The sequence below is a fragment of the Gallinula chloropus genome (genome assembly GCF_964237585.1).
Source record: "Gallinula chloropus genome assembly, chromosome: 3".
Lineage (NCBI taxonomy): Eukaryota > Metazoa > Chordata > Aves > Gruiformes > Rallidae > Gallinula > Gallinula chloropus.
This window is the reverse complement of record NC_140087.1, coordinates 52,756,432-52,773,229: the sequence shown is the minus strand read 5'-3', so window position 1 is coordinate 52,773,229 and position 16,798 is coordinate 52,756,432. Positions and strand designations below refer to the sequence as shown.

At 38.1% G+C, this 16,798-nt stretch overlaps 1 protein-coding gene across 2 annotated transcripts in view; it reads left to right on the top strand.

The window, feature by feature from the left end:
• BTBD9 (BTB domain containing 9) overlaps nt 1-16,518 on the top strand; it is a gene marked incomplete at its 5' end in the record, with an annotated part of 119,808 nt that extends 103,290 nt beyond the window's left edge. For both annotated transcript variants that reach the window (XM_084261004.1, XM_084261005.1), the window contains 2 exons: nt 8,918-8,996; nt 14,706-16,518. In XM_084261004.1, the coding sequence (XP_084117130.1) occupies nt 8,918-8,996; nt 14,706-14,903 (277 nt within the window). In that variant the 3' untranslated portion in view covers nt 14,904-16,518. The remainder of the gene's footprint in view (nt 1-8,917; nt 8,997-14,705) is intronic.
• Between the last annotated feature and the right edge of the window lie 280 nt (nt 16,519-16,798).

The window sequence follows — 16,798 nt, the reverse complement described above, 5'->3', positions numbered from 1 at the left end:
AAGGTAAAGATAATGGAAATTATCAATGTCTTTTAAACCTTACAGACAATGCTTTGCCAGAATTAAATTTTGCTTTATTACTAAACATTCATTTTGTCCTATAAATTGTAGTCAGAATCTTAGCTGTTGCTCTGTGTTACAGCAGGCACCATTGTTTTTAGCAGGCAGCCTCACTTATACTACATATCACAACCTTATGTTACTATTGTGGAGAAGTTCTTTGATTTTGTGATAAAAATGGCTCTTAGCAAGTTTATTCCTCTCCACTTTATTCTTTTGTTCAGCTTTACCTCAATGCATCTTGCCCCCTCAGTTATTTGTAAATTCTGTCATCCTCCTTCTGTGTTTGATTGGTTTTGTAGGCTAAGAAGACTTAAATATTTGCCCTTCATAAACATTTGGGTTCCAGTTTGACCCACAATGTTAAGTGATTCTGGAAAAACCTGTCATCTTAGGTGGTCTCCTTCGGCGGCTATTGCCAGCTCTGCTCAATGTAACAGAAATCCCAGTTTTCTTACTGGAAGGAGGATACTACTCCTCTCTTACATCCTGTTAAGCAAAGCCGGCGGGAGGTGGAGGGGGGGGATTGGTTCAGTCAGCACAGGAACGAGATTCTGGGTAAGGACTCACTGCTTTTATATTATGTAAGGATCCTGTGGCAGTACATTGGATTGCCTTCACTGAGTCATAATGTTGCCTCTTTTGAAAATACCTGTACATGCATGCATATACCCACATGCACACAGGCACCCACAAACATGTGCTTTCTCAGGACCTTTATAAATAGATGTTACTATGAAAATGTTACCCACATTGTAGGTGTCTCCTGTGCAACTGGCCCATTTATCTGCCCAAGATAAGAAAGGAATACCTAATACTTGAACACTTTGAAACTAATTGTTGCATAAGATCAGCTAATAAGCCAGTGAATAGCAGATGCCCAAATATTCATGGAACTAGATAGTAAGTTGTTACTTTGTCTGTAGCCCTTTCTTACAGCAAAGACGTTAAATGTAGGAACTGTTGATATCTCCTTGTTTAGTCAGGAGTCCATTCAGCTGTAAACACATCAAATCTAGAGATTTCCCCTAATTAGGTTGTTGATATTCGGGATCTAATTTCATTAAAATTCTGGTAAGTATGTATTTGCTTATGCTGGTCAAAACAGGTATGGTCTTTACTGTTACAGATGTCTTGCATTGACATATATGCAGTATTAAGCCATTGATTTATTCACAGTAATGTTTTACCAGGACAGATTATATCCATGAATCACAAAATGGAAGAATTATTACTACATCTTTAGGTTCATCCTTGGTATTTCTGCACTGTGTGGTATGTGGTGTATTTTTTTTAGACTAATGCTCCGTCAGTTTGTTTCATAGACTTGGAGAGATTGTGTTTCCATTCTGCTTTTTGCACTTCTATCACGCAAGTTCCCACAGTAATTATTTTTTTTCTCAGTACCAGTACTCAACATCATCATACTACCTAATTTCATTCCTTTTTTTCTTCTATCCCTGTAAAGCAGTTTTTCTTTCTTAATGGATTTCATGCATTTCAGCTACATATTTATAAAGTCATTCTGCTGTTTTCCTACTACCTTAGTTTCTACTTAAACAAGTTTTGCCTAACTTTATCTTGTGCTCTTCCATCATCAGTAAAGTTTCCTGCTTGTACAATGGTATTTATGAATTTTACCTGTCTCTTCTATAAATTTTTATGGTATAGTCACAAATTAAATGCTGAAATTTAATTTATCAGAAACTATCAGGAGGGGAGCTCTATTTTCATTTTTCTATAACACAGTAAATAACAGAAGTCAAAGTTGCACTTGTTATTTTTGTCTGCCTTTGTTTTAGCCTCCAATCCAAAGCAGTCATGGATACAGGTTCAGGATTTTTTCTAGGCAAGGTTCAGTCTGAGGTTGCAAGGCTTTGTTTTCTGACCTTGAGGTTAAAAGATAATTCAGTGTGGTAGTAAAAAGGGTTACAGTTTTCCTCCCTTACATTAGCAAACCTCAGTATGTTTGTATTGCTGTTATGAGGAGGCACATGCTGATTTACCTTTTTCAATGTTTTACTCTTCTTAGAGGCTGTGGTTCAATTTACTGCATTCCTTGGAGGTTTGACATGTCAATTAGATGTTATCGACAGTAATAGAAGGGCAGTTGCTGTAAATGTGAAGTTTTTACGAGTGGGCCATGAAATCACACCCAAGGGAATGTAAGAGAGAAGTGTGATAAATACAGTGTTAGTCTACGTGCTACGAAGGAACTGATTAATAGGGAGCACGATTCTGTCTCGCATCTCTAAAAATACCGCTTATGTATTTGCTGTTAATCAACCATTCCATTTGTATGGGAAGTTATAGAACAAAAATAGCTTACAATCTGTTGTAAGATTATTGGGGGGGAAGAAGTCTTCAAACTTAAAAGCAGCCCACTAGTTGTATTACTGTGTGTGCTAGTATGTTGGATGTCTTGTCATATCTTTGCTATCTACGTGAACATCAGTGGCAGTATCTACTGGTAATGAGTAAGCACAACAAACCCACTTCAGCCTCTAGGATTGTGCATGCATGTCTTCTCCTTTTATGCACTGGTGTACACGGAAGTATGTCAGGTGAACTCATAGGTGGAGTTGCTCAAGTTCACAGCCTCCATCTGCCACCAGTGCCATCACCCAAGGATGTATGTGGAGATACTGTGTGTACAGTTCTTGGGGTGGCATAGAACACTTGGCTCATAGCATTCTGTCAGTTGCTAGCAAATTGCTCAAAATTTCATTTTGTGCAAGATTTTAAGTACAACCCACATTTCTGGAAGTACAGACAGACAGCCTGGTGAACATTGCAAAAAATGCATGAGCAGAGTAAATTGTAAGAGTACGCTGCTTATGCAGTGCAAAACCACTGCTGGATGCCTGCATTGGCATGTGGAGATATTTGAAAATTGGATACTACGTTTAGTTAGAATAATAATTACTAAATTCAGTTTTACTATTGCTCAGTTTGACTCTATTTTAACATTTTCTTTATGTAATATTTTTTCTAAACCAGGAAAAAATGTCAGCTTTTAAAGCAGGGTTACTATAAGGGATCTCTTACATTATAAGCTTTATAAAGATGTCAGAAAGTCACTATAGACTTCATTAAATCTATTTTATGTCAGAATTTTATTCTAATAGTTCTGCTATATCAAGTCCACATTTGGTTTCTACAGTAAATCATATCCAATAAAACGTTTATAGCAGTTCAGTAAAGGGTTCTCATAGAGAACAGAGATTTTGTTTGGTTTGGTTGGAGGGAACAATCAAAGGGCAGAAATAACTATAAATTTTGTTCAGCTGCTTTCAAAATTATTCATTCTTTATGGGAAATATATTTAGAATTAAAACTTTGAGGAGAGTTTTACCAAAAAGTGGAAATGCATATTTTTGCTTGTCAATGTATAAAGCAGTTACATGATAAATACTGCAACAGGTGATTTTTATTATTTATTATTCTCCCATTGATTCTAGACTCTTGTTTTATTTCTCTTAACCATTTTTATTACCTCTGCCATTAGCACTTCAGGTCTATGTTTTTTTCCTTAGTAGATTGGATAAAGTATTACTGCTATTTCATGAGTGGACTATAGCATAAATATAAGCAAGATTCATTATTAAGTGAGTTTTGCCTCTGTCTTCAAGAGCTGCAGAGATAAAGGTGTTCCTTCTAGCTAGCACCCTCACTGCTTCTTTAGAAGTTTGACAACCTACCTTTTGAGAGAGCACTGTTGTGGTGTCAGCACATGAGATGGAAACGCAGGTGTAGTTCTTGTTTTCAATTGAGGTAGACCAGAGATAGAACCGCACTTAATTTGACTAGAATTTAAAGACAAAAATATAAGTGGCCTTTGATTCCTCACAATATTTTCTTTCTCATGCTTTGTCTTCCCCTTCAGTGGCTTGGGAGGCTGGATGGAAAGGGGGAGGCTGACCCAGATACCCAGTTTGACTGATTTCTGTGCTTTATGGGTCTGCCTCTGTGAATTAGTATGTTAAATTATAGCTTTAACAGGAGAGGGAGTATTACTTCACTTTATTGTTTAGTGCTGTTATGGTGGAAGACACATTTTTTATAGGCAATTTATGAGGTAACTGTAGACCTTTTTGGTATTTTATAAAGAAAAATGTCTGTGTAGCAATAACTGTTACAGTATTTTTTAGTGCTCACTTTTGTGTTTATTTTGTAGGTATTCCATAATAGAGGTCAGTATCGTATTCAATAATAGAGCAGGGGCTGTAATGTGTGTCATGCCAGACATACTGCAGTTGGCTTGCTCAGGTGCGCGCGCGGTTTTTTATTTGGCAGTGTGACATGCTGGTTACTTGCTGGTTTTTTTACATCAGTACAGTCACCACACAAGTGTACGGAAAGACGATGTAACTTCTTCCCCTTTCATCTGTTTTCACAGCTATCTCCTCCCTAGTCCGTCATAACGAATGTCATGTTTCATTAAAAAAACACGTAGTCACCGTTGAAAAAGTCCACGTTCAAATACGCTAAGGGGGGTTTCATCGCTTAGTATAGAGCGAGGCCTGTGTGGACAAGTGTTAGGAAGCAAAATGGAAGTTACTTGCTGGTAACTGATGTTTTTCAGGTTGTGTTGTTCATTTCCACATTTGCTTCCATCTCTTGCTTCGCTTTTCTTCTCGGGATGAGGAAGAAAAACTGGAGCCACGTGCGTCACCTTGGGAAGCGAGGAGACACAATGCGCACACACAGAATGCCTGTGCTTAGCTTAAAGCCAGCCATGGTGCGAGTGTGCTGTGGCTGTTACAGCGTGATGAGTGTCAGCTACGCATAACGGCTTCGCTTTCATCTTACCTCTTTGGCCTGAACTTGGTTTCAGCTCTCATCAGTGCTGCTCTGGCGATCCCACCACCTGGTGGTATTCTGTCCTGCCGGTGGCTCATTGGAAAACCTCAATAAAAGATAAGCTTCTACTTCGTTCTTAATCTGTTCCTTCTGGAAGAGAAGGAAGTAACAGGGAAGGGTCACTATTTATAGCCTATTATATGTAATGAATCTTTAGAACGATAGCAGCTTTTCATAGAAATGACTAGGCAAGGATTCCAAATGCTGAGAAAAGCCATTAAATTCTCAAAGAGGTGAACTGCTATTTTGGAATAATAGGTAGCTTAGGCAATAGCAAGCTATTGTTATAATTTACCTGGGCATCAGTATTTCTTGCAGTAGCCTAATAAAAGAAAAAGGAAGAAACATGAAAGTATAGGGGGTTCCAATGATTTCCTTCGTCCTCTGACTAAAATATGGTGAAGAGATTGTGGGATGCATAAAGCCATTGAGTTCTCAGTGACAGCTGTTGCTGTTGGAGAGATGAAAGCACTTGGCCCAAGAGTCTGTTTATATGTTTGAGCAGAGAAAGTGATTTTCATTGCAAGGAGCTCTAAGTGAGACAGGCAGAGTCAGAGAATAAGAGAGCAAAAGATAATTATCTAAATTATGTTCAGGCTATTATAGAAGATGAATATAGTTAAAATGTAATTAAATATGACAGGCTCACAGGATGCAAGCATGGCTTTGGAATGCTAATCATCAATTACTGCATCTCCTTAGGGGAGGCGGGCAGAACAAGAGAGTTAGAAGTCGTGTGGCTGAGGTGAGAAGTAGAGTGTTAAATAAAACACCGTAGGACTGTAACAAGGCTAATTTCTTTTGGAAAATGGAGCTGTGGTACCAGGGGACCTTTGCTCGCCAAACAACTTGTAGTGCTGCATTTCAGTTTAAGGACCCTGGTATAAATCTGAGTAGGCTGCTAGTCCCGAGTCTTCTCTTAGAGATGTAAACCACAGCTTGAGGTAATGATTATTTCTGTTGTGAAAGGGATGGCCAGGACTGCTGCAGATTGAGCAGCAAATCTACAACAGATCAACCTGCAAGGCAGGTGTGAAAGCAGAAAAAAAGATCAGGTTTAGAAAAGCTAAACCCTGAAAAAGCAATTTGTTACAGGGTCACTGATAAGGACTACAGTGATACAGAAGGACCAAAAACAATACTGTTGTTTCATGTGAGAAGTTCTGATAGCTTCTTCTTGACCACATCCCAGTAAAGAAGGTGGAAGTATTGCCAGCAGCTTGGAAGATTTGTTTAGCTGGCATATGGGGAGTAAAGGTGAAGAAATGTTTTTACCTATTACACAGAAGTATCTAAACCCAGACCAAAAATCAGGTGGTTTTGATATGCTTTAATGCTACTGTTCCTGGAATACAGTGACTTATGTATGAATTAATACCAGAGCTATGTATAAAGTTTGGAGGAAATTTTTGTAAAGACCGTCAAAAACTGATTTGGAGGATAGAAAGAGTAAATTTTGAGAGGAAATTTGCCTGACCACCCTCTCAGTAAAGAACCTTTTCCTAATATCCAACCTAAATCTCCCCTGTCACAGCTTCATACTGTTCCCTCGGGTTCTGTCACTGGTCACCAAGGAGAGGAGGTCGGCACCTGCCCCTTCTCTTCCTCACATCAGGAAGCCATAGACATCAATGAGGTCTCCCTTCAGCCTCCTCTTCTCCAGGCTGAACAAACCAAGGGACTTGAGCCTCTCCTCATCTGTCTTCCCCTCCAGACCCCTCACCATCCTCGTAGCCCTTCTCTGAACACTCTCTAATGTTACTGTGTCCCTCTTGTACTCTGACGCCCAAAACTGCACACAGTACTCGAGGTGAGTCTGCCCCAGCTCATTGTAGAGCAGGACAGTCCCCTCCCTGGACCAGCTGGCAATGCTGTGCTTTATGCATCCCACACCCAGAAGGAATAACTAGTAGTAAAAGAAGAAGGTAAAAAAGAAAATTAAGGCTTACCTATGATGTACTTTATTGTAATCGAGAACACCACTGAACAATTGTTATGGCTTGATACCTAAATCAAAGCCATACTGAATTTGTCATGCCAGCAAAGAGGACAGATACGCCTTGATAATGTTCTGTAAGGAATCTCTTTTCCCATATGTGTGTAGTTACAATACATAAATTACCTCTTCACTGCACAGTTCTATCTGTTTGGGAGCGGTATTGCTTTGTATGTATCGATGTTCCCAACTGTACTGTTACAGTTGAAATCAGTGCAACTTTCCAGCTAAGGTTTGCCTTGCTTATTTCAAAAGTGTCTTTTGCCAAATCTATTTTGGTTGTTTTCTAGTTTGTTTTTTCCTTTTTACTAAGGAAATAAATGAGAGACCTAATTTTCTCATTATCCCATCAAGTACTAATTCTCTAGTGGCGATATTCTTGAATTTTAATAACTTGAATTTTAATAACTATTCTAAGAACTGTCTGTATTTTTTTACTTTCTTTTTCCAATGGGAAAGGAATAAAATGGATGCATACCAAAACAGGAAATATTCTTAGGATCAAATTTATTGAAAATCCTATCTCCCTTCAAGTCTGACATCCTCAGTAATTATTTTTTTCCTATTTTCTGTCATGCTTAGCTATTATTAAAAGGATAATTATAATCCTATCCTAACAACAACAGTGTAGCATAAAGTAAGGACTTGCAATGCAATGAGAAGTGGAAGGACTTGGGAGCTTTGTGGAGGAGCTGATGCTTTCACAAGTGTCTCGTGAAAAGGATCTTCTCTCCATATATATCATGTTCTTCTGCTCCCTTTCTGAATAGAAGTGTCAGTTTCATTGTTGTCACTTCATATGACAGCCAATGGCATTTATTGCCATCTTTGGAAAATCTGCACTGAACTCTTGCAGTGTGCTTTTGACCAGTGCTCAGAAGTACTATAAATAAATACAGGCCCATTTATGTTCTATTCTGTCACTCCAGATTGACCTATTTTCTTGTCACAGTACACAAACTCTACCTTAGAGGCTAGGAAGGTGTAGGGTGCTCTTAATAGCTTCTTTAGGACTTTAAATTCTTTTATTTAGAATAGTTTTACAATATTTTCCAAATTGCTAAGTAGGAAAATCTTATTTTTACATCATCATACTCCTTGCAGAAAGTAGGTGCCTATAAATGTAATGGCATATGCATAATGCAAACTGTGGCAATACCCTCTAATGAGAAGTAGTGTTGTCGTCATCTGATTGTCCCAGCCACTCATCACTGGGACTTTATACTTCCAGGTAACAAAATACGTTTGGGCATGAAGATAAACCGACTGGTGGTATTAGAGTGAGGGAAACTCAAGAAGAATTGTTCTCCTGTTTAAGGAAAAAAAATGTTTCAGTTCCAGCCATCTTTCAGATCTTGAGACAATCGACAAATTAATCCATTCTGGGGTTTTTATTACTTCTTTTTTGGAGCTTGAAGAAACAGCCTGAGCTTTAAAATAAGGAGGCCACCACCACATAAGGGATATAAATAAACCATGCTATTAGGTAGGTAACTGCTGTACTGCTGAGACCTGACACAGACCGCACCTTTCTATTATGATGAGTAACTCTAATTACATCCATTACTTCATCGGGTAATACCAGCAAACTACTTAAAATTAGGTCTTGATTGGGCTCGTAATCTTCTTTAAGCAAATATAACCTGACAGCTGTGATAAAACCAACAGTTGACTAAATTAAACCCAGAAATGCTATGTTTGTCACAAAGAGGTTTTCCTACTGAGGGAAAATTCGGATGCCTGACTAATAGTCACCATCCAAGCAGCTATACACAAATTATAGTACTATAAGGTATGTATAAAAACACGTAAGCAGTGTCAAGGCACTTAAAAATGAGCAAGGAGTGCTGGAAATTCAGGTGATGAAAAGTGTTTCTCTGTGTGCCCTATTAGGCGATAACAGGACATACTGTCACTTGAATGGATTCTCTGTATATTTTCCTGCAAGCCATTGTGACGGTGTCTAATATTTGTACATCTTCCTGGGTTCTCTTGTAGATCCTGGCAAACAATCACATTTGATAAACAGCCTGCATCCTTTATCAGAATAGTTGGAACTCACAACACAGCTAATGAGGTAAGGACCTTTTAAGAAATCCTGTATTCTTCGTGGACATACAACAGCACAATTTTTCATAGCTTCCAAAGAAATTGATAAAGCCTTCTAAAATGTACTTACTTCATTTTTTGCTCTGTCAATCTAGCAAAATAAGAATGAATGCTTTTCTTATTTGAGTATTTGTGAACTGTGTTACTGTCTTCCCTACAGAGTTGAAAGGCTGTTGCCAGTCTAGGGGATATTTTGGGAAATTTCCAGACAAAGTGTTTTTGGTTTGACCTTTCACCAGTGCCATTCCTATTGTGTTTGGTTTTAAATTAAGCCTTATTTTGATGAATGGTAAAAATACTATTTTAGTGCACTAGAGAATGTGTATAGTCTTTGATTACTTGGTTTTATCACCTATTATAATCTTAATGAATAAAACATAAGAAAAACTTCTTATTTGCATAAGATTCCCTTCTAATTAATTTTCATACCTGGTAAATCAGTTAACCAATAGTGGTGAAAGCAAGAGGGTTTTTTTCAATTCGTTTTACACATAAAAAACCATATTGTGCCCTAATCAACAAGGTGCACTATCACCCTCTTTTTGTTTATTTGTGCTCCCATGTTTTGTAATTGTTGTGCATCGTCTCAGAGGAAGTCCAGATTGTATGGTCGACTTCAGTGACACAATTTACAATGTACAAATTTAAGAATATATATGAGTCTTTGTGAGATTAGGACATTATATGACAAGATTATATGAGGCACCAAAAGCTGCTGCTTCTCTGTGTATGCATGCATGTCTACATCCCACACGTGTAGTTCACCACAAAACATTGTGCTTTTTCACACTTTACAGTTAATTTAGGTAGCATTGTTACATTTGTAATAGAGTTTGTCAGCTTTTTGATCATATTTAGCATATGGGTTTGCTGGTTCTTAAGTATTGGAAGAACTGTCAAATAGCAATGTTTATGTCCAATTTTAGAGCAATTATTGCAAACATATGTACCACCAGATGTCAACATTAGTTCTCAGCAGACAGTTGGAAAGAAGCTGACCAGTCAACACTACTGGGAATACAGATTATTTTTTTTCTAAGTAGTGTCTCTTGCAGTGTACAGTTCAGGCTTAATCAGTGAGCTTCTAGAAATACAGTCAGAAGCTGCCTCCAGGTTGGTTGTACATGCATGGAGGAGGCCTTTGCCATTACTGATCCATGTGGACAGTCTCGTTTGCTCTCATGCCAGGCTCTGTAAGTTCTTACCTCTTTATTAAAAAAGAATGTGGCATACTGTGTAAACTTAGAAAATCTGCCTACAAGATATATTACCTCCAACCTTTAATTCTTAAAGGAGGCTTTCAGCCCTTAAGAGTAGTATCCTTTTAAATATTATTGTAATTGGTCATGGTTTAACCTGCTCACTCACCCCTTCTTCCCCCTCCAAAAGGAGATGAGAACAGAAAAGCCTCATGAGTTGATATAAAAACAGTGTAATAGAGTCATGAAAGATGACTGATGATTTTTATATATATATATGTGTATATATATATACACAGACATGCAACAACAACAAGTGATGCTCAAATAGAATTGTTCAACACATGCAGTGGGAAAAAAAACCCCAATACTCAGTCTGTTTCCAAGCAGTCATCCCACCTCCCAGCCAGCTTCTCCAGTTATATAGTAGGCATGACACTATATGGCAGAGCATATCCCTTTGGCCAGTCTGGGTCAACAGTGCTCTGCCAAATTAACTCTATCTCAGCCAAAACTAGGGCATAATAGCAAATTGGTTATGATTTCCAAGGAATGCAATATCCTGTATAGTTATTTATATGGAGCACTGCATAACTATAGTGAAGATCAGCATGTGCAAATTGAAGTTACAGCTATTCATGTAGCAGCTCAGTGGAACTATAAACACATGCTGCTCTTCTGGGTCTTTTCCTCTTTTGTCTTTAAAATCTGTACCAAACACTTTCTTTAAAAAAAAAACCCTACTTCTCCTAAAGTTTGTAGGGGAGGAACATTATCAGCATGCATATATTACTAAATTACTGGTTTTGACAGATAAAAAACAGATGGTCCGTAACATTTTTTGTCATAATTTTTCATTTTGCAAAGAAAGCAGCAAGATATTTTTTATACTTTCAACTTAAATGATAACAGTGTAACCAAAATTTTAGTTTGTTCTGGAGTCTTGATGCTCTCTTCAGTAAGATCACAAGCAGTTTACGGAATTATTTGCCCACAGCTGGTTCTATCTTATATCAAACCATTCTCATTTTAAACAAAAGATGCTAATGGCAGCATATTTTTATCAAGGGCTTTTACTGCAATAGGTACAAAACCACTCCTGACTTGTTCTGCAAACACCTAGTGCATACCTTTGAGGCACAGTCTGTACTTCCCAAAGGGAAGGATTTTTAGAACTGAAAAAAAATCCATAAAATTTCTCAATTTTGTGAATAATTTAATCTTGTAAACTCATATTTTCCTTGCCATGTTTTCCAAGTTTTGAAAGACATGATGTTCACAGATTATTTTTTTTATTATTATTTTTACTTTTAACTTTTTTTTGCCATTCAGGCATGTGATTATGTATTGGTGTACTAGAACATGATAGAAGTGTAACTTCTTGTTTTCTTGAGCTTCCAGACATCCTACTTTTGTAGAGAAAAAGATTATTTGTCCTTAGTCCTCATCATGATTTATTTGTCAGACAGGTCACCTGATAATTTGCCCATGTAAGTTTTATCGTGTTATTCCTCTTCAGTATTACTGACCTGGAAAGGACACCTAGTTGCTAAAGTGAGAGCTTTATCTTACAAATTACTGCACCAGGGTATATGAAGTTGGCCTTCCTGCTTTGTGGGACAGACCTTTCTTAAAATATCCACAAGAATTACAACACTCTGTTGCTCAGAGGAGGATGCTGAACTGTCATCCTGGCCTTTTCAGAGAAACGCATGCAGGATTATTTGTTTTAGTAATACTGTTCTGAAATACTTAATTCTGATATTAGATGAAGCAGATGAGCTCAATTGTACTTTGCCATCCCCTGCTACTTTCACGAGCTGTATTCACTATATTTTGAAGTGGCAAAGTCACTGAAATGAATGTTGTAAAATCACAGCCTTGTTAATGTGCCAGATGCTGAGCATTAGCAATTTAGCATGAAAGACTTGGTGAAAATGAAAGTTACGACTTAAGAATTGGGTACTTCAGACTTTATAGCCTAATATTAGCTAAATTTCAGTAGCATCCATACTAAAAAGAATGCATCACTACGTACAGTGTTGGCGGGGGATACAGTAGAAATACAGAATCTTCTGATGGGGTCTTGTGGTTTAACCCCAGTCAGTAACTAAGCACCAGGCAGCTGTTTGCTCACCCCTCCCTCCTCAGTGGGATGGGGAGGAGAACAGAAAAAAACTTGTGGGTTGAGGTGAAGACCGTTTAATAGTATAACAAAGGAAGAGAATAACAATAGTAGCAATGGTAGTAATAGTATTTATATTTTTTATATACATATATACGCACACACACACACACACACAGAAACATAAAAAACAAGAGCTGCGCCAATACAGTTGCTCATGACATGTGGAAGGGAAGCAAAAACCCCAAACAATCAGTGCCCAGTCTGTTTTTACACAGGGATTCTGCATCCCAGCCAGCTTCCCCAGTTCTATCTGGAGCATGACACTGTATGGCAGGGCACATCCCTCTGGCCAGCCTGGGCCAGCTGTCGTGGCTCTGCTCTCCCAGCCTCTTGGCACCTGGCAGGGTGCAAGAAGCCAAAACGTTCTTGACTTAGTATAGGCACTGCAACTATGTAGGAAAAACTAAAAACATCAGTGTGTTATCAACATTATTCTCGTACCAAATCCAAATCACAGTGCTGTACCAACTAGGACACTTGGAGACCTCCATCTTATTCAAGTAGACTGTGCTGCCTTTTAAGGAAAACAGCATCTTATGGGGTGCACTGAGACGTTCTTTTCTGCAAATCCCGATGCTGATAAATGCAGCTGGAAAAATGACAATAGCTGTTACTTTAAAAACATGGGAGCAGGCAGAGTATAGAAGGGGCTTCTCAAGAAGCATAGCTGAATGCAAAAATTGGCTTCTCAAGAACTGTAACAGATGGAGAGAATTCGTGCCACTGTAGAAATTAGTTCAGCTTTGGAAAAAGCCTCACCAGAAGAAATGCAGAGGAAAAAACATCCCATGCACATGTCTGTGTGTGTGAGCACGGGCATAGAGCTGTAATCTGTTCATATGTGTATATGTAAAGACACAGCGTTACGTCTTGATGTGAGCATGTGTGTGTATATATAGAAATATAAGCATGCATCGCTATAAAAAGCTGCAAGAATTCTTACACTGAGAAGCACAAGGAAGTATGATGGGGATAAAAACCCCCAGTGACTGGGCTGGGGTTTTTTTATTCGTTTCACGTATGCTGTCAGAATTTGAATTAACTAGCTACCTCCTCAGAAAAGACCCAGGGGCTATTGCAGACATGTCACTGCAGACGTCTGCTCAATGTGTACTTGAGCAGGGATGGTCAAATAGAATAACAGGATTTTTGTTTGTATTGAAGAGCGGATGGAAAATATATTATTCTGTAGTCTTGTATGAATATGTAGTATATCCTTGTCTTGTTTATGCTATTTGATGTTGCCCACATTAATTTGAAAGGGTCTGGGAAAGGGCAGTTAAGATTGCAAGATATTACCTTTGTTTGAGAGAAAAGCTTGAAAGAAATTGTCTAGTTGTGAGAAGAATGATACAGGATGTCATAAAAGCATACAAAATTAAGTTAAAACAATAATATTGTAATATTGATCTTTAGCTATAAAGCTACTATGCATGAGAAAATAGCGAGCTTTAAATTAGTGTAAGAAAATAATTCTTTAGCATGTGGCAAAGCTGTGCAATTCATAGCAATGAGAAATCATGTAGAAAGAAGCTTTGTAACAATTTTAAAGAGTTCCTCCTCCTTCTTCTCCCAGGCACTTCAAGAACAAGTAGAAGTAAGAGTAAGTAAAATAGAAATTAAATTGGAAAAAATGCTTAAACAGATGGTCCTCTTACTCTTAAGATACAGTCACCTGTACAGTGGTCCCAGGTATTGTTTGAAACATCAGAATACGACCACTGTTTGAAATGGAATGTTTCATCTGATGAAGCCGCAGCATCCTTGGACACTGTGAATGCCTTTCTACATACTCCAGGATATGTCTGTAGAGCTTCCATTGCTATTACAGCAGAGGGCAATCTTGAAATAGAATCATATTGGTAATGATTTAAATTTTGTTTCTAGTGTGTATGAACATTCACTCTTTTGAGGAAGTAATTAGATCTAAGATACGTTTAAGACAATTAATATAACTGTTGTTGCCATCCGATAGCATGTAGTAGATATTTATGCCACTTGGCAAAGAAAAAATAATTTACAAATGTCTATCCACTTTGGAACCATCTTTCTGATATTTAGTGCCATATGTAAAGGTTGGTATAATTTGAAAGCCTCTTCTTGCTTCCCTTGTGTCACTTTATTATAACATCTATAGCCCATGGACCTCATGGTGAAATACTCTTAATTTGACGAAGTACTTTGGCACTGATCTGGTCTGCATACTTCCATATAGACTTCATTTGACTTTGGTCATGCGTTTGCCAGCATTTAATTGTTTTGCTTTATCTCCATTTTTTGTTCTCTCTAGGTGTTTCACTGTGTGCATTTTGAGTGCCCAGCACAAAACGGTACCCACAAGGATGAGAGTAGTAGTAAGGAAGTGGCAACAACAGAGGTGGGGACTGGCGGACAGCAGGTTGTTTCTCGCCCTGTTCGAGCTGCAAGCACTAGTTCCCTGCATTCTCCTCCTGGATCCACCTCGCGTTCACATGCTCACCAACCGTAAAGGAGATGTAAAGGGAGCTTTTGCAGCCACGCTGACACTGTATGAAATTATTCAGAACCTTCCTGTGTTGTCTCCTTTTCTTTCTTGTTCTCTGTGAACAAAGGGGACCATGTCTGAAAGCTGGAAATGCTGAAACGTTAAAGGCTTTTCCCAAGGACATGAAGAGACTGCTTCACTCTCCTCAATTTGTTCAAATCAGTCTGGTCTCTGAGGGGGGAGAAAATAGGTCTTCAATCTTCATCAAGTACCCCATTAACACCCTACCTCTCTAATCTAACCAAGGCAAGGAGAACAGAAGGAAATAAAAGGCAGAGAGCTACAGTGGAAATCTAAAATTACTTCAGCAGAATGGAAGGCGTATGAAATAAGTATTTGTTCCCTGAAGGCTTCCATTAGCAAAGAAAATGTTTATGGAACACATCAGTTCAGAATATATGTTATTTTTAAAAGTTATTCTTCATTCGTATTCCTTTGTAACTAGTAATCTGTTTTCTAAATTGTTTTGACTCTGTATTCTACTTTGTCTCTTATTTTTGGCTGTAACAAATGCTGTGCAGTAGATTAAGGAAGTCTCAAACATGTTTACCTGCTGAGATGCAAATTCCCTCATTCATCAGCAGGAAGACAAAAAAAGCTTTCATGATATCAACAAACTAATTAATGGATGCTATATTAATCTTGAACTTAGTTGACTTTTCAGACTAGAAAATTGTCATTTCTTACACTCAAAAAGGAAATTCCTAGATCAAGCATCTGTCTTGGAGAAAAAGATATTTTTCACTCCTGAAGATGGTTTCTTAAATTCTACCTGTAATTCTAAGAAAACTTGCAACAAATCATCAAAACTGTTTAGTTTAGGAAAGTGGCCGTGCATCTGGTCACTGATAAGCAGTAATTCAAAATACCAGAAGAAGAATTTGCAGATAGTTCTTTTTCTTTCCAAGAAAAAAAAAACCATTTCCTGGTCTGGAGCTAAAAATTCAAAGGCTCATAATCTTCATGAAAAATGATGTTTTTACACTGTTCTGGAAAAAAAAAAAAAACTCTCTTACTTTACCATCACAGAGTTGGTTATCCATCTGTGTCTGTCAGGGTTACATTGCCTGCTACGCTGCTTATTCTCAGTTTCCACACTGATGATGAATGCAGTCTCTTACTCTCCAGACCTACATGACTTTTAGGAAGAGCTCCATGTAGGTCTTTCAGTGTGGGATAAAGTGATTTTCTATGAAGACAAACACTGATGTAATTGGCAAAAGTGATTAGAAGCCCTGGTACTCCTCACAAAGTATATTTTATTGGAAATGTCAGCTCTCCAGTTTTATGAACTTGGAATTTCCTGTGGTGACAAGTAGCCTTGTCAGAAGAAAACAAAGCTAGCGTAGGGTAAATACGGTTTTCCTTTGCATAACCATAGTGATAAAATGAGTTATATCAACATAGCAAATAGTATGTTAATTTATCACACTACCTAATTTGAAAGAATTTCCCTGTTGGATACTGGTTGTGCTAAAACCAAGAAGAAATATTACAAGTGGTAGCAATGAATCAGTAGGAACTTTGAATGAGAAAAGCTTCCCTTTTTTCTTTTTCTTTTTCAAATAAAATTGATTAGGCTTTATCAATAATATTACAGTATTCATTCATTGCCAAATTGCAGTAGAGTTCTGACATTTGCATGCAGCCCACTCCCTCCCCACTGCTGCTTGTGAACATCTGTGGGTGAAGATGCATGCCCATCACCTTAGGTGCAGCTTGCAATGTGTGCCACAGCTGCCTCGGGCAGGGTTGTGCTCACGCCAGGCAGCGTCACACCTCGGCTGGGGTGCTGGCTAACACAGCCCTCAGAGCGTGCAAGAACTGAGACCAGCAACTGGGAACTTTGTTTAAGTATA